The sequence below is a fragment of the Myotis yumanensis genome, unplaced genomic scaffold (assembly GCF_028538775.1).
Source record: "Myotis yumanensis isolate MYYU_CA2020_CCGP unplaced genomic scaffold, mMyoYum1.0.hap1 SCAF_16, whole genome shotgun sequence".
Classification (NCBI taxonomy): domain Eukaryota; kingdom Metazoa; phylum Chordata; class Mammalia; order Chiroptera; family Vespertilionidae; genus Myotis; species Myotis yumanensis.
The window spans coordinates 13,274,064-13,296,456 of NW_027223767.1; the positions used below are offsets into that span (position 1 = coordinate 13,274,064).

Genomic DNA, 22,393 nt, shown 5'->3' on the forward strand with positions numbered 1-22,393 from the left:
GTGGCCCCTCACCGGTGCCCTCAGGGAGGGTCAGCATGCCCTCGCCCTGCACCCAGCGGTAGCAGGGGAAGGCGGCCTCCTCTAAGGCTCCTGGGCCCTGCACGGTGATGAGGTTGCAGAACCAGGCGTCGTCCACCAGGGAGTGGTGTTTGTGCAACTTCACGAACTGCAGTGGCCCCAAGTCCTGGGGAATGTCCTGCTCAAACTTCACCTGTGGGGACAGACCCCGGTGGGACTTAGTAGTGGGGACCCGGGAGATGACGTTTAACTGAGGGTTTGGGGTCCTTTGTGGAGCCATTAACAAGGCCTCCAGCGACAGCATAGCCTCCTCCCAACACGTGTGCCGTGGGTCTCTGATGCCCATCTGATTTCTGAGAGAGGGAGAAAGAGAGAGAGAAACATCAATGAGAGAGAATCATCCATCAGCTGTCTCCTGCACGCTCCCTATTGTGGATTGAGCCTGCAACTCGGGCATATGCCCTGATGGGAATTGAAAGGTGACCTCCTGGTTCACAGGCCCATGCTCAACCACTGAGCCACACCAGCTGGGCTGAAGGAACTTCTTGAGGGACACTCCAGAAATCAGGGATAAGTTAGAGTATTTTCTGTAATTAGACTTTTGGTGTCCATGCACCTAGAGTAGGTAATGTATCCCTCTTCTCGCTTTTGTATTCTATCCACATCCCCATTCCAAGACAGACAACCAATGTCAATATCTACTGTTTCTGCTTGCCCACTCCTTTCTGTTGATAGGATTGCTTCATATGGTTTGGGTCATTTCTTCCACAAAAATGAGGTCACACTCTACATTTTATTTTCCACAGTTAACGATACATGGCCCTGGCTGGTGTGGCTCAGTTGGTTGGAGAATCATCCCATACATGGAAAGGTTCTGGGTTAGGGCACATACCCAGGTTACAAGTTTGATCCCTGGTTGGGGTGTATACAGAAGGCAACCAATCGATCTCTCTCTCTCTCTCTCTCTCGCTCTCTCTCTCTTTCTCTCTCTCCTGAGCTCACTCCTGAATTGCACATGTAAAGATCATATCACGAACAGACTACCAACCACTTTGAAATGGAATTGACACAAGCCACCACCCTGGTTCCAGGCTTGCCACTGGGTGGCACACACATGGGACAGATGCAAATAGCATTACAAAATTCTGAAAAACAAAACTGGCATTAAAACCACCACCACAGAAGACTGGTAGGAATTTGCCACCTAAATCCAACCAGCCCAACAGCCTGATAAAACAAGAATATCAGCATTCTCTAACAAGATTGAGTCTCATACCACTATATTCAAAATACCCAGAATATAATCCAAAATCCTTGGGCAAGTGGCCACCTGTGGCTGAGAAGCACTTTCATTTTGTGTAAAGCAAGTCCTAGTATACTCAGAGCTTCCCCTCAGCAAGGGCTGTGGATGGGGCAGATTTTCTTATAAGGGGACAAAAGGCATAATGATTGCTATTTGGACACACAGCTGCACTAAAGCTTAGCTGGGCGACCATGCCATACACTTTCACCCCTCTAAGCCTTTAGATGGTCTATTCCTTTTTCCTGGAATGTCTTTTCCTCTTCTCTGCCTAGAAAACTTGTATATGTTCTTTAAAACCCAGCACAAAGACTAAGTCGCTCCCTCCCTTCCCAGTCCTTAGTGCCCAACAAACTCGATTCAAACATTTAATATGCGGTTTGACACTGCTTGTCTATGCATTTTTCTCCTCAGACAGACAGCAAGCTCCCAGGGGATGGATTCAGAAGATACTCATTGCTGCCTTCCCACTATCAAACACATTCATCCATGCATTCAGTTAGTCACTCAGCAAATATTAATTAAAGGTCCACTGTGTACCCGCAACTGGGATGCAAATGTGAACAAGTCAAATAGGCCTCTGGTCTTTCTCAGACATTATGTTTTCCATATGCAAAGCAGTGGACAGTTAACTGGGCCATAAACTACCCTCTATAGTAACTCCAAGAGGCACCCCAAACTTGGTTTGTCAAAGAGCAGGTTTACCCTATTCTTAATCTTTCCACCTCTTATGTGTCCCACCTCTCAGTAAATGACACCATCCTATAGCTGGTTGCCTGAGCCAGGAACCAGGGCATCACACTGGATCAAGCTTTCGTCCTCTCCCTCTCTTCTGCCCTCTCTCCACATTCTTCTCTATCAGCACGAGTTGAAAATGGAGTCTTCCACTTCCTTAGCATCTATTTTACTGTCCTCCAACTCTATTCCTGCTAACACTGCCTTGTTGCAGGCCCTTGTAATCTCTCCCCAGCACACTCCACAGGAGAGCGCCAGAAATGGGACTTCATCTTTCTTCTACACACTCTCAAAACTTCATCCTTCCTATCTGCCTTTGGATCATTGAGACTAATATTTTCACACTGTGTATCCCTGTTTATATCACTTATTACAAGGAGTCCAATTTTCTGGACTCTATTCTCCAAGAATTTCTGTCTGTCCAGTCTCATGATTCCATTAATTCTCTTTCTGCAGTATTGAAATTTTAACATTGTATCCCCTGGCAGATTAAACGTTGCTATAGGCTAAATATTAATGCCCACCTTTACCCTCTCAATTCATATATTGAAATCCTGATGTTCAATGTGATGGAATTAGGAGCTGGGGCCTTTGGGAGATGCTTAGATCATGAGGGATTAGTGCCTTTATAAAAAGGCCTTAGAGAGGTTCCCTGTCCCTTTGCCACGTGAGGATACAAGTCTGCAACCTGGAAGAGCGCCCTGACCTGACTGTGCCAGCATCCTGATCTTGGACTTCCAGCCTCCAGAACTGTGAGGAATAAATTTGGTGGTTTATAAGCCATACAGTCTGTGATATTTTGTTCTACTAACCCAAATGGACTAAGACAAATGTTCTTGTTCCTCACTGACACTTCTAGGTCATTTCCTCTCTCTCCTTCTTAAACATAACCAGTTCTGAATCTCTTCATCAAATTCTACCAACTACTATTTCTTTTTTGTGGTAATTATCTACTTATTCTCAAATCAGTTCCCCTCATTCCTAGAAGATTTCATTTCTAGATTATGATCTCTATTCCCAATACTATTATCATAATTCCTGGTGAGTAAAAAAAAAGTGTTGATATATTCTGCCATATCTCCCCTTTCTATAGGTGAAAAATCCCTATCATAAAAACAGGCCAACCCTTCACTTGTGAATTAGGTGCCATTATCTCTCACCTACCCAAAGATATCATGTTAACTCTTCTTATGCATTACCAATTTTTCTTTCTCTCTTGGATCTTTCTCACCAGCACTAAAGCATGCTTGTTCATTTTCCCCATCTTAAAAGTCCCTGTATTCACACTCTTTCTCTTAATTTGCTAGATTAAATATCCAACTTATGCAATTAGAAAAAGGATAAAAGAAAAATCCCAGTAAGAGTAGGGAAAAGAAATTGTGAATACAAAAACAAAATATAAAACACATTAGAAAACAAAGACACAATTGAAAGGAACAAAAAGCCAAAAATTGGTTCTTTCAGAATATCAGTATAACTGATAAACTGCTGGCAAGATTGATCAAGAAAAAAGGAAGTTACAAACAGCCATATTAGCAATGAAAAGGAACAATAATAGCATTTGCTGCAGATAACTAAGAAAATATTGAAAAAACTAAATGAGAATATGATGAAATGTAAAAAAAAAAAACCTAGAAAAGGTAAAGCTAAATCTGACTAAAGAATAGAAAACTTGAATAGCCTTATAACTATTAAAGAATGTTAATATGTATTTTTAAATCTTCCCATGAAAAAAAACCACCAGACCTATATAATATCAACAGGTGAAATTCTATAAAACACTCCAGGAAAAGGTAATTTGAATCTTAAATAAAATCTTCCCCCAAATAACACAGTATGAGGAAGACTACCCTCCTTATTCTTTGGAGAAATGACAGCCTTCTTAACAAAAATGTGACAAGGATAGCTCAAGATAATTATAGGCCAGTCTTATTCATGAACACAGTTGTGAAATATGTAAACAAAATAAGCAAATTTAATTCACAATGCTTAAGATAACTCAGGGTATATGTTTCAGAAATGCAAAATTGGCTTAAGATTTAAAAAGTTACGTAGCTGGAAAGGAACGCCAATAAAAATTATAAGTGGAACTTAGAAAACAGATCCTAATCTATATATCATCGATATGTCTCTATCTCTATCTCTATCTCTCTCTCTATATATAAAAGCCTAATATGCTAATTTTCCCTCTGACTGTTTGACCATTCAACCAATCATTATGATGCTCACTGACCAACAGGGGGCAGATGCTCTGACTGGTAGGTTAGCTTGCTGCTGGGGTCCAACCAATCGGGACTAGGTGAGATGGCCGGACACACACTGGAGCCTTCCGTCGGTCCCTCTCTGGCCCCAATAGTGCACTGGTGGGGTCCCTAGGCCTGGCCTGCACGCTCTCACAATCAGGGACCCCTTTGGGGAAGTCGATAGCTGGGACCCCATTTGTGCACCGGGCCTCTTGCAAATTGTTCAACTGGGAGTTTGATTGGGAGTTCGACTGCTTGCTATGACATGCACTGACCACCAGGAGGTGGCACGGAACATGGCGGGGCTGCAGTTGCTGGGACTGCAGGGGGTGGTTGGGATCCCTGTGGGTTTGGCCTGTGAGGCCAGCCGGGAGAGAATGCGCTACCCGCCCGGCTTCAGTGCGGTGCTGCTGGGTGGCCCAGAGGCCCACGCGCCTCGGCCTATGGCGTCCGGCTGTGCTCACTGCATCTCTGTGTGGGGACTCAGGTGCCGTGCCTCCAGTAGACGGGGGCATGTGGGGGCCCAGGTGCTGCTCAGGGCCCAAAGGTCAGCTGGGATCTGCCCTTCTACACCAGACGCTCATGCTTCAATCGCCCACCAGGCCTAGGGACTGCACCCGTGCACGAATATCACACACCAGACCTCTAGTTTATATAGAAGGCCAGAAGCCCAAGGAGAGCTAAAGTACCTCTAAAGAACAAATTGGTTGAACATTAAGTATAAAGCCGTGGCAATTATGTTAGAGTGGTATAAATACTGGACAGCTAGGAACTAATTCATTCATAGATGGCAACTTGATCTATGTCAGCATTATAGATTTTTAGGGAGGATAAGCTTTTCAATGAACAGTGCTGTGATAACTGATTATCCAGATCAGAAAAAAAAGGAATGGAATTAACTTCCATCTCCCACTGTATTAAAAATTGAGTAAACCATTAAAAACATCTTTAAATCACCTATATCACTGATAATATAATGTCATTATATAATGATTTATTGACAAATGGAGAAGGCAAAATTTTTAGAGGAAAGAAAAAATTACATGAGTAGATAGTTGATTTCTCTAAGGAGGTTGGTTTCAAGTTAAAGACCATCCTGTTAGGGAACTGGTAGGAAGGACAATGCTTCATGCAGGTGAAATATTTAGGTAGGGAACCCAACAGGAGAAAATAGAACCATAGCAACTCAGACCCATGAAGAGTGGGGGAAATGTTAACCATGGTGCTAGCCTCAAGTATTTGAAGGGTGAACAATTTGGGCTCAGATAGCAACACTGCTCTCTATGAGGCTGGGCTTCAGGTATTCATAGGGAAGGTCTAGCTGCTCATTCCGGGCCACAATTTCTTTTTCCAGTTTGCCTAGATCAGCCTGAAACTGCCTTAAAACAGCCTTGGGCTCAGGACCTGAGAAATACTCTTCTTGGTGATGTCCCAGTGGTACCTGAAGCAGAAAGAAAGGATCAATCATCTTCTAGTTCTAAGAAAAAGGGACCTAAACTTCAGTCCCTCACCCTAAAGTCTCCTTGTCAGCCATCAGTCCCCTCAGAGCTCCAGAGGTCCCCTCTCACCATGTCTGGCGGGGGCTGGCTAATGAGCGATGTGGCAAACATTTGAAGACTGGTCTGCCAGACATTAGGCAGTGAGCCCATCACTGTGTCCATTGTGACATCTTCCTTGCTGGTGGGTGGGGGCATCCGCATTGAGCTTGGGGCATTAGGGACCCAGGCATACCAGTCGAACTGGAAGAGAAAGAATCTGGAGTCACTCAGAAACTCTGATTCAGGACCCTAGACCCCAGCTCTCTCCCTCAAGTATCCCCTAGACCAGACAATTGTTCTCACAGACCCAGACCTGGCCATTGTTCACTGCTGCATGCTGGGCAGAGCATGTGAAGATGCACATGGTAAGGAAATGACAGAGCTGAGCCCGAGACTGGAAGGAGACAGGGAAACCTAGAGAAAAGAACAAAGCTTAGACAGTGCAGTTCCAAAGGAGATAAGGAAGTAAATGCTGATATCTTGGCATGTCCATATGTTAGAATTAGTGAGTGTTCATTCACTTATTCATTTATTCAAAAAGTCATGAACTACTATGTACCAGACACTATACAGGCACTGGAAATATGTTGGTGAACAAAATAGACTGTAGTAGTGAAGAATGATAATAAACAGAATAACTAAGTAAAATTACACAGTTTGTTAGATAGTGACAAGTATATAAGTAAGGCAGGAAAGAGAGATATGAGATGTAAAGAGGGGTCGTTAATAATGTAGTCAAGAGACCAGTCCTTGCTTTGCTGCTGACTAACTGCATTACCTTGGACTGACTGCTTAGCTTCTCTGAGCTGCTACTTTTTTTTAAATGAAAATAGAGATAATAGTTACCTTACAAAGGGATAGTCCATGGAGGTGGTCCATATAAACCCCCTCAGTCCATTGTAGGTATGTTTATAAGGTGGAGAGTGGGCAGGGCCAAGAGGCTGGTTGGTCTAATATCCAGTGTTCGACAAGTGGTTACAAGTAACAGGAGAGAGGTAGACAACCCAAAATAAAATGGCAAAAAGGAATAATAGGTTCTACACAAAGGAGGATATCCATGTGACTACTAAGCCTAGGACAGTTCCTTGGTTCTACCAGTCACAGGGAGAATACAACTTAAACTCATAATGTGAAAACACAACATATTCACAATATGACCAAAGTATTTTTCAAATATTTGAGAAGATACTGACTATATCTCATACTCTGTGGAGGGCGAGTAAATGTTTACAAGCACACTGGAAAACTGTCAGAAACCACTAAAACTGAACATACACATATCCTATGACCATCAATTTCACTTCTAGATGCACACCGAACAGAATTGTACACACAACATTGTTCACAGCAGCAATGACATTAATAGCCTCAAAATGGAAACAACCCACATGCCCATCAATGGGAGAAAGGAAAAAATAAAGCCCGTCATACTCACAAAATAGAATAATATACAATGAGAGCAATGAACTACATGCTACATTTCACAGCAGCATGGGTAAATTTCAAACAATCTGGAGATATTAGTGAGTGCATGTTTTTGTGTACAGTTCAAACAGGTAAAACTAACCTGTGCAGTATGAGGTGGTTACCTTTGGATGGGCAAGGACTGGAATAGCATACAAGAGACTTTCTGGGGAGCTAGTAATGTTTTTTTGTACTTTGTGCTAATTATACAGGTATGTCACCTTACTAAAAGTTCAAGTTGTAGGCCTATGATTTATAACATTAACTTTTCTCTAGGTTTATTTTATTTTAATAAAATTTCCAACCTCCCCCAAAGTGGTTAAGAATACTGAGGTTGCTCTCCTATTTCTGGAAAGTAGTTTCAGGTATCTGGACTATAATGCAGAAAAAAAGAGAAGTCATAGATTCATGTTGGAACTGGAACACCATCAAATCCACTGTCCAATTCCACTCAATTTACAGTTGAAATGCTGCTCAGGGTGTTTAAGGACCTACTCACATATTACACTTGCTGACCAGATTGGGGAGGTAATTTTTTGGAGTGGGGCATAGGATCACAATCATTTTATATTGATTTACACATGTTTCAAGTTTGTCACATTCATTATTTCATTTGGGACAAGAGATACATTCATTTCAGCTTGAGGATATTGAAAGTCATGAGATTAAATAGCTTTCTCAAGCATAGGTCTGGGAAGAGAAAATCTTAACACACTGCCTTTAATGAGGGTGATGAGAGAATGATGGTACAAAGAGAACCATGAAGTTGCCGGAGACACAGTATGGGTGCGAGAGGTTAAAGCTCATATTCAAATAAGTATTACAAGTGCTCTGATGTGGATATTTCATGGGGAGAAGCATGAAAGAGAGAACGAGAAGGGTGTTTTGGATCAGGTGGAGCCTGATGGCCAGAACTGAGGCATATTACAGAGATTTTGGTCACGAAGGGCTTTGGAGGTGTTCCTGGACGAATGGGGAAGGTACAGCCCCAGATACTTTGAGGTAGGACTCCACTCCATGGTAGGCATGTGGTTTACTGATGTGTTCATCCCCAGGGCCTGGTTATAAGTAATAGATCTTAGCTGTTGGTTACAGTTATTGCACAGAGGGAGTGGAAGGAATTCAAGGTATTGGTGTGAAGACTGAAGGGGGAAGGAGCTAAAAGATGATTCAGAACAGTCCTTTGTGGCCTATGTGTGCTAGAGAGAGGAATATGCATCTAGGAAGAGCTCAAGAAAGGCTATTTCTTCATTATGGATATAAAATGGGGGGAGGGGACCAACAGGTGGTTAGTTCACTGGTGAGGAGAATACTTTTTCCTAAGAAACTTCAGTCCCAAGGATCATGACACTGAGTTTGGGTTTAAGTCTAATATATACAGCACTGAGACTACATCTAGAAATGGCCCTGCACTTGGCAGGCGTGTAGGATGTCTGGATCCTGTGTGAGTGCTGGACAGTAGCAAGAAGGAGGAAAAGGGAGGGAAACCTAGGGTGGGCTTTCCTGGGCTCCCCATTTCTATCCTTAATAAAGAAAACAGACAACAATTAGAAGAGAGCCTGGCAGGGCCTGGGCAGATCCCTTACTGACTACAGTTCTGGCCTTATTAGTCCAGGAGGAGGACAGTCCTTGGGGTTCTAGAATTGTCCTGAGACTTAGGAAGTGGGAATGGGAATAAGATGCTCCATGTGTGGAGGGACAGAGGCTGATGAGGGGTTGGGGTCATGTTCCCAGAAGGGCAAGGCTGACAAGGGCCTCTGGTCAGAGGGCCTAAGGAGCTCCCTTCTCTGGGGAGGGATCTCACCTCGGTCCTGGGCCTGGCACAGCCCCACCTCAGTGATCTCCTGACACCAGGCCTGCAGCTCAGGGTCCCCTCTCACGATGTCATCCCCGTGGTAGAAGAGGTGGACGATCCCTTCCACGTACCTGCCCAGAGGAGAAGGGAGCTGAGCTCCTTGAGAGTAGAAGGCTCTAGCCCAGGGGTGGGCAAACTTTTTGACTCGAGGGCCACAATGGGTTCTTAAACTGGACTGGCGGGCCGGAACAAAAGCATGGATGGAGTGTTTGTGTGAACTAATATAAATTCAAAGTAAACATCATTACATAAAAGGGTACGGTCTTTTTTTTTTTAGTTTTATTCATTTCAAACGGGTCGGATCCGGCCTGCGGGCCGTAGTTTGCCCACGGCTGCTCTAGCCTCTGGCTGCTACTCCTTTTCTGTGGCATCTATCCAGCTGATTCTCATTGTATCTGGGGACAGATCTGATAAGACTTTTTTTTTGGGACATCCTGGAGCTCTTTCGACACACTAGTTTAGAAAGGAGATGTGGGACATTAGTTTTAAGAATTCTGCCTGGCCAAAGTGCCTCAGGGGTTGTGTGTGGACCTATGAACCAGGAGGTCACAGTTCAATTCCCGGTTGGGGCATGTGCCTGGGTTGCTGGCTAGATCTCCAGGAGGGGCTAGCAGGAGGCAACCAATCAATGATTCTCTCTCATCATTGATAATTCTATATCTTTCTCCCTCTCCCTCTCTGAAATCAATACAAATAAATATATTAAAAATAGCATAGTCACTCTTCATAACAAAATCCCTGATCCCACCAGATCCCTTAGTTTCACTCGCCCACACAACTCTGCTTATTTACACTATTTCAGCCTTCCCATCCTCAGATCCTACTCTCTGTTCCTCATCTCTTCTCGATTGAGTCCTTTGCTTCTCCTGTCTGGACTTTCTTATTTTCTTTGGCCTCATGGTGACCTCAGGTTAAAGCCCCATTCTCACTGTTCCCAATACCTTTTATTTCTCCAACTCTCACCCACCGAGCAATGATCTCCCAGAGCCGTAAAGCATCATGGGCATAGAGGGCACTTGGGATGCCCAGCAGGCCCCGATCAGCCAGATCATCAGGAGGACAGAGGGAGCGGTAGGTCAGCTGAGTCATGGCCCGATGCATCACCTGCACATGGCCCCCTCCTCCTGTGCTCCATCCCTGTGCCAATAGAAATGAGAGGACTTGAGGGGACAAACAGAGCTGGAGAACATGGCCTACTATATAAAGTGGTCAGATGTGGCCCTTTCAGATTCAAAGACATTGGCATAAAGGGACATGGCTCCTGGGTTTAAGGGTCAGGACATTCACACAGGTGACCCCGGAATGTTGAAAGTGACAGGAGTTCATGCAGACTTGGGTGATTAGGTGGTCCCACAATCCACCTCCTTACCTTATCAAATAAACCTCCATCTGAGATGAGTTGGTTCCGTGCCCTCGTGTTGATGTCCATGGTGTAGCGGGTGTGTGGGATCAGGAGCTGGATGGAGAAGGTTGGAGGGGGTGGTTTATGTACAACATGCTTGGAACCTTCTTTATTAGTGAGTGGCACTCAGCATGGTGGCTTTCTCTCCCTCTTGATGCTTTCCTACCTGCTGTTGCCTTTGCCGGATAGTCTCCTGCCTCTCTGATCTCTTAGTCTCATGTTCTCGCATTGCTCTGTGAGTTGAGCTTTGGAGTCTGACTGACCGGAATTTTAATCTACACTTCACCACTTACTTTGGTACTTGACCAAGATAATAAACCCTCTAAGCGTCCATCTCTTTATCTCTTTACAGGCGATGACAATTGGGTCTCATCACAGGTGCTGTGGTGATGCTTATGTGTATAACATATGAGAGTGCTCAGTACATTGCCTAACACACAGATGTCCTTGAACGGCAGATGTTATCATTGTTATTATTCCCACCTTGAGTATAGGTGTCCTTTGAGAATCAGTCCTTTAACTTTGGATTTTTTAAAATAATTTTTCTAGCATACACATCCTTACAGTTAAAACTTGCCTTTCTACTAATTTTCAAAGCTGCTCCTCCAACCTTTAGTTATTTTACTCTTGCATTTTTAAAATTTCAGGGATTGGGGTGGGTAGGGTATTTTCAGTCAGAATTAAAGGAACCTTATTGATGTACCCTCTTTAACAGCAAAGGGGCTGTTGTCAAATCTCCTCCCACCTCCAATTAGGCACTGTTAGTTAGGCTGCTCTCTCCCGTTTTCCCTTTGCCCTTCAAAAAGGCCATGTGATCCTCATTGCATTTCCTTTTGTTTTAAACAATTTTATCTTCATCCTGAGATGGAGGATTCATGCAATATTGGTATTTATGTGAATTGGTGATGCTGCAGAGAGGGAAGGGCCCAACTGAAATAATTGGTACCAACATAACAAAGCAACTCACATTGGTCTGAAACCCCAGAAAGACCATTAAAGATGCTGAGTGTCACAGGAAACCCAAAGTCTACATGAGGAGGGAAGCAACCAGAAGACAAAGAACTAATCATAATAGCAAGAACTACTATATTTTGTTGCATTTAATCAACTGTTAATCAACTCCATGATGAAGCTCCTATTATCCCCATTTAGAGATGAGGGCCCTGAGCACACATCTGGTAGGAACTGAGTCCAGGATTCAAGATCCAAACAGCAGCAGTCTGAATGCACAGCCTGCACAATTAACCTTAATGAAGGCCCAGCCCTCTGGGTGGCCTGATAACAACTCAGTTGTTTGCTGTGGGATGAAGATGTTATGGTGAGGAGAGACAGGTGTAGAGGGGGCTATGGAATGGGATTTTGAAATGTAAAAGTTGGCTCAATCACTGAGATATACAGAAAATGGTGATGCAAAAGCATCGTAAAGTCAATGAACTCCAACATCAAGGAATTCTGTTAAGGTCTATTTTGTCTATGCTACCCCAGGACCCAAAGGGGTCACTGCTACCAATGGACAGGTTTGGAGATGAAGGTTGGGACTCCTGGAAGAAACACAATTCAGACGTTCTACCCAGCATGCACTTACATATCTTGCTACCACTTCAAACTCCATGTATCTAAAACTGAACATATCAACTTTGACTTCAAAATGGGCTTCTGCTAAATGTATTGTTTCTGACAACTGTTCTGGTTCATAAGCTTGTACGATTTTTGCTCCTGCTGCTAGTGTCATCAAGATTTCAAAAATGTTTTTTAGGCTATCAAAAGGCCATTTTTGCTGCCTTCTGGTTAGCAATAGATTCTAGGCTCACTACTGTACAAAATTAGAATATTTCTGGATCAGTATAACTGTATCGAATGGGTAGGCTCCATGTTGTTGCAGTAGCTCAGTCCTCTAAGCTTTCTCTCCAATCTTGCACCCAGGCATGCTGCAACTAGTATTTCCTCTCATCACAAAGTCTTTGCATTTTCCTTTCCATTGATCTAACTACCCATTGGGCAGGTTAAATACCCCTTGGGCAGCTCTTTTATTCCTTTGACCTTCTACTTAATGAATCCTAAGCTATGGTGGAACATTCTCCATAAAAAAATGCAGTGTTTATTGTTCTCTGTCTTGATTTCAACTTTATATACAGATTTTGTTCTCTGGTTATTATTATTACTTTTAAAATTTAAATTCTTTATTGCTTAAAGTATTACATAAGTCTCCTTTCCCCTCCCCGACACTGACCTCTCCCCAGCTGCTTGGTTATTTTTCATGTGTACTGTTTGTCTTGCCAGTTAAATGCTAGCTCTTTGAAAGCAGAGCAAAATTTTTGTTTATCAAATTATATTCCTGCTCTACAGCAGACTCTGCTGGAGAATATCAGATGCCTTACAATAAGTGCTCAATATTTGCTAAGTAACATGACTTAATAAAATAGATGGCATCTCTCTGTATTATTTCTTCAAACTGTATAAGAATCTATGATTATCTCAAAATATTTTTTTAAAAATATATTTTATTGATTTTTTTACAGAGAGGTAGGGAGAGGAATAGAGAGTTGGAAACATCGATGAGAGAGAAACATCGATCAGCTGCCTCCTGCACACCTCCCACTGGGGATGTGCCTGCAACCAAGGTACATGCCCTTGACCGGAATCGAACCCGGGACCCTTCAGTCCGCAGGCCGACGCTCTATCTACTGAGCCAAACCGGTCAGGGCTCAAAATAAATTAAACATTAGAAATAAAACCACAAGGGTTCTGACACAATAATTTCTTCTTGTCGATTTACAAATTACAAATATTTTTAAATTAGAATAACATGGGCACTCATTCAATTAGAAGAAGCTTTGTTAACTTCTTCCCAAACAGGTGGCTTATGCTTTTTAAATCCTAGAGAACTGTTGCTTTGTTTCCTTCCTCTGGGATGTGAGGGAGATGGGACATGGAAGGTAGAGGATGTACCTTGAAAACAGGGTGCAGTCCTGGGAGGCACCTCATGGTGGCCACAGCAATAACCTCAGCCAGCAGATGAGTGTGCAGCAAGTGATACTGGAGCTCATGAACATGGAAATCTGAACTTCGGACCCAGGACTTTGCCAGGAGCCAGGCAAGTGGAGGATCTGAGGGCAGGAACAGTGGTGGGGTGGGGCAGCTGGGGCTGGGAGGCTGGATCTGAAACAAAGAGGAGCTAAGCATTCACTGGCTTCATCCTATGTTAGAAACTATGCTTATTATTCTGGGGGAAACACTGGTGACTAAGATTATTGTCTCCCAGGGATTATACTATAGTAGGAGGATGAAGGCCCCTCTACTCATCCTCTTAAGTGCTGTGGGAAGTGTCAGTGCCATGATGGTCAGGTTCAAAGCAGGAGGAATTGGAAAGAGGGAATGCAGTATGATGGAGAGAAACTTGATGAGGGTGTGAGTTAGGATGGTAGAATAGGAAGGAAAAAGTGGACATGTGTGATAACTGACAGTTCTTATTAACTGACTGATGAGAACAGTAAGAGTGAAAACACATGAAAACCAAGGGAGAAAATACCTCTAAGAAAGAAGGAATTTCCACAGAAACATAGGTCAAAAAGAGATTAAGTAGCCTTATGGTGAGAACCAACAGCATTCTGACTCTCAGAAAGGCAATTCCAGGTGAGCAGTGAGTAGGCTGTAAGGTAGAAAGGAGATATTGGATACAAGGACAGGTGCCACTGAATGAGGTAGGGGTGGGTGACAGAGCCTGCTGTCTGTGTCCCTTGGCAGAGGTTGGGGATGGACACAGAACAGGTGGGAGGAGGTTTTTCAGGACACCTCACCTGGATGACCATGGGTAGCAGCTTCCCACTGGGTTCCATCTTGAGCATGACAAGGGGGGCAGCCAGGTACTGCTTCTCTTCTTGGATCACATTGGCTGGAATTCCATCCAGTAGGATGAAGTCAGCCTCAAACAGGGAACCTTTCTAAGGAAAGTGTAATGTACCCATGGTTAGAGTTGAAAGCATTCTTCCCAATGGCCAAGGCAAAGGGGAAGAATGTAGACAGTCACTCTCTTTTCTTGCCATTATCCTATATCAGTACCTGAGTTGAAGTGGCTGAACTGAAGGAAGCACCAGAACATCAAGTTCAAGTTCTCTTATTTTACAGGGAGGACTAAGACCCCATGAAAGGAGTCTTCCCTAGAGACATGCAGCTTGTCTGTGTCAGGTAGTATTAGGACTAAGTATGCCAGTTGATTCTGTAGCGCAGGTATGCCAAGCTCTCCCCTTGTCAGGCTGCCCAAGCTCCTTTCCCCACCATCTCCTAATGGTCAGCTTTATTGGCAGAATCCAGCTTCAGTGCTTTTCCCTACATCATCACCTCTAATTTTTTCCAGCAGAGGACTCTACACCCAGGGACAGTGGGTTACCACAGCCTCCCTTTCCAGACTCAACTTTGGTCCCTCCCCTTCACCACCTTGACTCCTCTCACAGAGAAGGAGAAGACAATCAAGGGCTGGAGGCTGTACCTGGAGTTCTCTCTCTAATTGGGCCTGAAGACCCTCCATCCCTGAGGGCAGCACCAGCCGGGAGGGTAGAGAGGTGGAGCATCTCAACAGCATGGGGTTGGTGCCATTGAGGAACTGGTAGCCAAAAAGCTCATCATCCTGCCAGCGCTGGTGAACCTTCTCTGTGGGATTAGAGTGGAGGTTAGGAGGAGGATATTCACCACAACCTGATGTTCCTCTCCTTCATACTCTACTACAGGGATTAAGTCACATGACTCCTCCATACCCAGCCCATATATTTTCATTCATGAGTGCTTTGTGAGATCCCCAGCCCTCAAATTCCTTTTTTGGCAAGAAGTTCTGGAGACTATGCAATGTGACACATATCTCATTAATAGGGTCATCAAGGGGTTATGGGGACCTGGGCAAACAACTGACCAACCAGGGTAGTCTTTTGTCCCCAGAAGATCTGATCAAAATCTTCCAGGCGTTTCCAGGGTCTTAGGAGGGTGTAAACATATTTGAGGGCCATCTCTATAAGCCTAGAGCAGATATCAAAGATGAAACCACCAATTTACCAAATCCCACCTGTTCCCGGATCCACAGCCCCACCTCACTCTGACCATTTCCTCACCCTGCAATCACTGTCCATCCATAGTCCAGCCTCTTCTGCTCATGGAATCTCATATTTGGAGGCAGATCATCTATACTGCCTGCAGCAATTGTCATGGGTAACCCTTCCTTCCAGGTGGCCCAGCTAGGATATGGGGACAAAGGTTAATGGAGGGGGTAGAAGTCATTAATGGAGGAAGTTGTCAGGGAAGGGGGTTATAATTGGGAGGCTTCTAATAGGGTGATCACCAGTAGATTTGCTGTCTTTCCTCCAGTTCCTGTTCTCGATGCTTCTGGAACACATCCCAGGTATTGTTTCCTGACAGGCGGGCTGGGGAGACATTACAGCAATTCTCCTCAATGCTTTTTGCAATCTCATGCTATGCCCTGGCTTCGTCCAATATCCTGTTTCTTTTTATTTTTAAATTGTTGACAGTACGACAGATGTCCTTCAATTATTCCCTCCTTTCTCTCCTCCTTCCAGCCCCTGCCCCACTTGAGGTCTTCACCACACTATTGGCTGTATCCATTGGTTATGCATGTATATATATAAGTTCTTTGGTTAAGCTCTTCCCATCTCAACCCCCACCCCCACCTCTGAGTATGTCAGTCTGTTCCATGCCTCTGGATCTTTTTTGTTCATCAGTTTATTGTGTTCATTAGATTCCACTTATAAGTGAGATCATGTGATATTTGGCTTTCTCTGACTGGCTTATTTTACGCAGCATAATATTCTCTATTAGCCTTTGCAACAGCAGGTCTATCCATGCTGTTGCAAAAGAAAGCCTTCTTGTTTACAGCTGCATATTATTCCATTGTGTAAATATACCACAGATTTTTTATTGTTTTATTGCTTAAAGTATTACAAAGAGTATTACATATGTCTCCTTTTTTCCCCCGCCCTTGACAATCCCCTGGCCTCCCCTACCCCCAATGTCTTATGTCCATTGGTTATGCTTATATGCATGCATACAAGTCCTTCGGTTGATCTCTTAAATATACCACAGATTTTTTATCCAGTCATCTAATGATGGGCATTTGAGCTGTTTCCACATCTTAGGCATCCTATCTAATAAAGAGGTAATATGAAAATTGGCCATCACTCCAAACACACAAGATGGCCACCCCCATGTGGTCAAAGACGGCTGCCACAAGATGGCCAGCAGGGGAGGGCAGTTGTGGGCGATCAGGCCAGCAGGGGAGTGCAGTTGTAGGCGATCAGGCCAGCAGGGGAGGGCAGTTGTAGGCGATCAGGCCAGCAGGGGAGGGCAGTTGGGGGCGACCAGGCCTGCAGGGGAGGGCACTTGGGGGGGAGCAGCCCTGCAGGGGAGGGCCGTTGGGGGAACCAAGCCTGCAGAAGAGGGCAGTTGGGGAGGGACCAGGCCTTCAGGGGAGGGCAGTTGTGGGCGATCAGGCCAGCAGGGGAGGGTAGTTGGGGGGGACCAGGCCTTCAGGGGAGGGCAGTTGGGGGCAACCAGGTCTGCAGGGAAGAGCAGTTAGGGGCAATCAAGCTGGCAGGGGAGGGCAGTTAGGGGCAACCAGGCTGGTAAGGGAGGGAAGTTAGGGGTGACCGGGCCAGCATGGGAGCAATTAGGCATTGATCAGGCTGGCAGGGGAGTGGTTAGGGGTGATCAGGCTGGCAGGCAGAAGCAATTAGGGGCAATCAGGCAGGTAGGTAGGCAGGCGAGTGTTTGGGAGCCAGCAGTCCTGGATTGTGAGAGGGACATCCCTCGAGGGGTCCCAGATTGGAGAGGGTGCAGGCTGGGCTGAGGGACACCCCCCCCCCCTGCCCCATGCATGCATTTCATGCACTGGGCCTCTAATTGTAAATAATGCTGCAATGAACGTAGGGGTGCATATATTCTTTATGATTGGTGTTAAGGGCTTCTTAGGATATATTCCTAGAAGTGGGATTGCAATCTCCTGTTTCTTAACCATATGGAATCATACTCCTTTGCCTTTTTCTCTGGCTCTCTCTCCCTGCTTAATTCCCTAGTCATTCATCTTCACCCAACCTGTTTTCTTGATTTCACAAATCTTCGATCTCATATTTGTCCTGAAAGGAAAATCCAATTTTTTGTAACCTTTAACTCAAAATTTTCTATCACTGTTCTTCATTACAGTAGCTATACACTTCATTCTTAATCAGCTGAAATGTCCACACCGTCCACACCTATCCTACATGATCCCATATTTCTTTGTCAATTTCCCCTGTCTTGGTCCTTCCCTGTCCACACCTTAAGCTGTTCTCCAAAATGACATATTTCAAGTGAGGTATACTTACACCCTCTGACCTCAACCTCCTTCCACTGTCACCTGTTCCCTGGGATAAGGTATTCTATGTGCGCCAAACCAAGTAATGGATCCATGTTGCTACATTTACCTGGCTTCATCTCACCTGTCCTCAACTCCACATAGTTTATAGTTGGTAACCTGGCTTAACCCTGCCCTCATCGGTACTTACACTTACTTGTGCCTCAAAGACATTTAGTTCAGGCTTCCAGTCTTACCTGTCGTTTCCCTCAATTGTCTCTTGTTCTTATTTCCTAAGGTAACAGATTCTGTTTGCTGTCCTCATTCACTCTCACCCCGTCAGTGTGCTCCCTGCCCTCACAGTTGTCTTCCATGTTTTCACAGCCAAACCAGCTCTTCATGTCATATTGCTTGTTGCTTCTCTTACATGCCTCCTCTCAGGGGTCACATGTGCTAGCCTCACCTGTCCCTGCCCTACCATGTTCCCAGTCACATGGAGATCTCCTTTCCCCTTTACTTTGTCTCTTATGTTTCCAGCATGGCTGCACCTCCCATTCCCTGTGCTCACCTTTTAAGGAGGTGGGATCTACACATCCATTATTTCCTTGTCCAGTCCCAATTCCAGCTCTTTCATTCTCTGTATAACATTCCCCTTGTCTTGTCCATCTATAACCTGCTGAGCATGCGCTTTTTAAACCCCCCACCTTCCTCAGTGATATCCCCTATGTCCCCCCCTCCCCACTACTCCCTAGCCCTACACCCACTTCCCTGAGGCGGCCCCTCACCTGTGCCCTCAGGCAGGGTCAGCACGCCCCCGCCCTGCACCCAGCGGTAGCAGGGGAAGGCGGCCTCCTCTAAGTCTCCTGGGCCCTGCACGGTGATGCGGTCGCAGAACCAGGCGTCGTCCACCAGGGAGTGATGTTTGCGCAACTTCACGAACTGCAGTGGCCCCAAGTCCTGGGGAACGTCCTGCTCAAACTCCTCCACCTGTGGGGACAGAACCCGGTGAGACTTAGTAGCGGGGACCCGGGAGAGGACGTTTACTGGGGTGCCGGGTCCTTTGTGGAGTCCAGTGACAAAACCGCCAAAGACAGCATTGCCTCCTCCCAACACCTGCGCGGTGGGGCTCAGACGCCCAACTCAGCCCTGAGTGTTTTGAACTGAGGACTGAGCATCATCACCTACACCTGTCCCTGAACTGAGCTCTCGCAGCCTCCGCGCTCTCCTGGGACCTTCTCTTTGACCACTGACCCCACAGAGACACTGGCCTCTGGTGAATTGGGAAGTAGTGGCGGCTGCGTGGACCAATGGCGGAGGGAGCTCAGCGCCGGCCCTGACTCTGGAGTTTTCACCCGCTCAGGTGCAGGCGTCCCTTCTCATGGAAGTCCCAGCTGGCGCGGTTGTGCTGTCACTGGCTCTCAGGTTCCCAGGTCCCACCCTCCCGCCCGCCCTCACGCCGAGAGCCCAACCCAGTTGAGGTCTGAGTCCCGCTTCCCCCGCCCACCTGGCCCCGCGCTGGCCGCAGCTGCAGGTGCAGCTCCGCCTCCCCGCGCTCCCCCACCAGCCACAGCTGCACGCGGTTGAAAGACCCAGAGAAGATCCAGGCCCCGGTGGCCACGTGGATGCGGTAGCGGCCCATGGCAGCAGGTGGGCTCGCCTGGGTGGCAGCGGTTCTGTTACTGGTACCAAAGATTCCGCGGCCAGGCTTGGTCCTGCTGCCTCAGGACAAGTCCAGGGCCTAATAAAGCAGGACTGTGTGTGCCAGCCCACTACAGGATTGGGCCCCACCCCAGCAAACCAGAATCTGGGATTAGCCCAGAGGGTGGGGGAAAGGCGGCTGTTCCTCTCAGCAAAGTGCTAAGAAGTGGGCTTGGAGGAAGATGAGCGGCTGAGTCTGGGTGCATTCTCCCCTATGTACACTCGGCGACAGTTCTACTATTGAATAGTGTTTTCTGAAGGTGCCTGGGTTCCAATCCCTTTTCTTGCTGGCATTGCCTGATGTCCTTGGGCGATTGCACCCACTTTCTCTTCACCTACTTGCTAAAGGAGCACTGGAATTGTCATTGGGGGCCATAGAAGGCCCTGCTGCTTCTTTTAAAAAATATTTTTAAAATATGGTTTTATTTATTTATTTTTATTAATCCTCACCTGAGGATATTTTTCCATTGATTTTTAGGGAGAGAAGAAGGGAGGGGGAGAGACACACAGAGAGAAACATCTATGTGAGCGAAGCACATGGATTGGTTGCCTCCCACTGGCTCCCCAACTGCATTGAGCCTGCAACCGAGGGACGTGCCCTTGACGGGAATTGAAACCGGGACCCTTCAGTTGGAGGGCTGATGCTCTATCCACTGAGCCAAACTGGCTATGGCTAAATAGGTGTTTTTTTGTTTTTTTTTTTAAATTGATTTCAGAGACAGGAAGAGATAGAATCATCAATGATGAGAGAGAATCATCCACCAGCTGTCTCCTGCACACCCCCTACTGGGAATTGAGCCTGTAACCCAGTCATGTGCCCTGATGGGAATTGAAAGGTGACCTCCTGGTTCACAGGCCCATGCTCAACCTCTGAGCCACACCAGCCGGGCTGAAGGAACTTCCTGAGGGACACTCCAGAAATCAGGAATAAGTTAGAGTATTTTCTGTAATTAGACTTTTGGTGTCCATGCACCTAGAGTAGGCAATGTATCCCTCTTCTTGCTTTTGTTTTCTATCCACATCCCCATTCCAAGACAGACAATCAATGTCAATATCTACTGTTTCTGCTTGCCCACTCTTTTCTGTTGATAGGATTGCTTCATATGGTTTGGGTCATTTCTTCCACAAAAATGAGGTCACACTCTACATTTTATTTTCCACAGTTAACTATACATGGCCCTGGCTGGTGTGGCTCAGTTGGTTGGAGAATCATCCAGTACATGGAAAGGTTCTGGGTTTGATTCCCAGTCAGGGCACATATCCAGGTTACAAGTTTGATCCCTGGTTGAGGTGTGTACAGAAGGCAACCGATTGATGTATCTCTCTCTCTCTCTCTTTCTCTCTCTCCCCCTTCCTCTCTCTCTCTAAAAAAAAAAAAAAAAAAAAATACATGAGACTATCTCCAGATCAATAGATGGAGATTTAACTGTTCTCTTCGCTAGCTTAAAGGATTACTGCCTTGATGGGCATTCAGCATTAACTATGATGAGTGTTTTAATGAATACCTTCATTTGTATACCCTTATATTTATAGTATAGATTCCCATAAATGAGATTTCAGACTAAAATGTATATATATTTTTTATATGAGATGTTTAGTTTTTTTGAAAGCTAACCTCTTAAAAAATAGGTCTTTATTGTTTTTTTTTTTTAGAGAGAGAGAGAGAGAAAGAGAGAGAGAGAAACATTGATCTACTACCTCCCATATGCACTATGACCGGGGATCGAACTTGCAACCTGGCTATGTGCCCTGATTGGGAATCGAACCAGCGAACTTTCAGTACATGGGACTGTGATCAACTGAACTACACCAGCCAGGGTGAGAAAACCACCTTTGAGGTACACTTGACATGTAAAATCTGTACGTATTTGATGTCTACAATTCAATGAGCTTGCCAATAAGTATATACCAGTGGTCAGCAAACTCATTAGTCAACAGAGCCAAATATTAACAGTGCAACGATTGAAATTTCTTTTGAGAGCCAAATTTTTTTAAACTTAAACTATATAGGTAGGTACATTCAACTTTAAATTCATGGTTTTCGTCTTCCGTTTTTCTTTGCTTCTTCTTTGTAGCCATCTCAAACAGGGCACCTCAAAAATGTTTCATTTTATAATAATAAAGCCACCAACACAAAAGAATTACAATTCTTAAATTGATGACAAAAATACCTGTAGGATTTGCAGCTCGTTGGAAAAATACAGGTAACTTTATGCTTTGAGTAGATACTTTTGTCACCCGTGCACGATTTGCGGACATGACTAGCACTAACCACTGCACAATGAGACTGCTGACTGACTGGCTCACTCAACTCGTGCATGAATCCATGAATCGCGCGTGCCTCCCCCGTGCTGCGTATCCCCTGGCCCACTTGTGCCGTGTCTCCTGTCGCCCGACCGACCGACCGACCGACCGACACCCCCCACTTCTTCTAACGCCACTTCTTCAAAATAGACTTGCCCAGGCCGAAACACTCCATGTTACTCAGTTCTCTCACTCTCCCTTATCTTTTTGTTTTTTTATTTCTAGTCCCTCTCACAATGCTCTCCTTCTCCCCATTTCTATTTCAATTATTATTAGAAAGCACAAATTCTTTCCATTTTATTTTACAGAAGAATTCAAATAATTTGATCGAGTTGTAAGTAGAAGGAAGTAGAGAGTGATTCTCCCAATTATATGATCTAAGTGCCACCAACACTCGAAAAGAAAAAGTGGCTAAGTTCACTTTTTTGTTGGCTGGTGGAGGAGGGTGGGTGGGAGGTAATCAACCAAAGACCTTGCATAACCCGTGGACACAGACAATAGGATGG

General features: G+C 45.2%; 1 protein-coding gene across 2 annotated transcripts; it reads right to left on the minus strand.

Annotated features, from left to right (window-relative positions):
- Positions 1–5,557: 5,557 nt before the first annotated feature.
- On the minus strand, positions 5,558–19,524 carry LOC138994103 (polyunsaturated fatty acid lipoxygenase ALOX12-like). 2 transcript variants are annotated; one of them, XM_070393765.1, is made up of 14 exons: positions 19,390–19,524; positions 18,671–18,872; positions 15,882–15,963; positions 15,655–15,777; positions 15,459–15,562; positions 15,042–15,202; positions 14,353–14,496; positions 13,505–13,714; positions 10,523–10,609; positions 10,121–10,290; positions 9,103–9,224; positions 6,148–6,248; positions 5,865–6,035; positions 5,558–5,737 (listed from the first exon to the last, which is right to left on the minus strand). In XM_070393765.1, the coding sequence occupies exons 1-14, from the start codon at positions 19,522–19,524 to the stop codon at positions 5,558–5,560; spliced, it is 1,992 nt and encodes a 663-aa protein (XP_070249866.1). The 2 variants fall into 2 exon arrangements, with proteins under 2 accessions (XP_070249866.1, XP_070249865.1); XM_070393764.1 differs by having other exon boundaries at positions 10,121–10,282; positions 10,515–10,609.
- Between the last annotated feature and the right edge of the window lie 2,869 nt (positions 19,525–22,393).

Excerpts from the sequence above, each read along its gene's own strand:
- LOC138994103 (XM_070393765.1), bottom strand. The coding sequence starts at position 19,524 with ATGGGCCGCTACCGCATCCACGTGGCCACCGGGGCCTGGATCTTCTCT. Across the intron at positions 15,964-18,670 it reads GACCCTGCCTGAGGGCACAG|CCCGCCTGTCAGGAAACAAT; the intron begins GTGAGGGGCCGC and ends ATGTCTCCCCAG. Across the intron at positions 5,738-5,864 it reads GCCAGCCCCCGCCAGACATG|GTACCACTGGGACATCACCA; the intron begins GTGAGAGGGGAC and ends TTTCTGCTTCAG.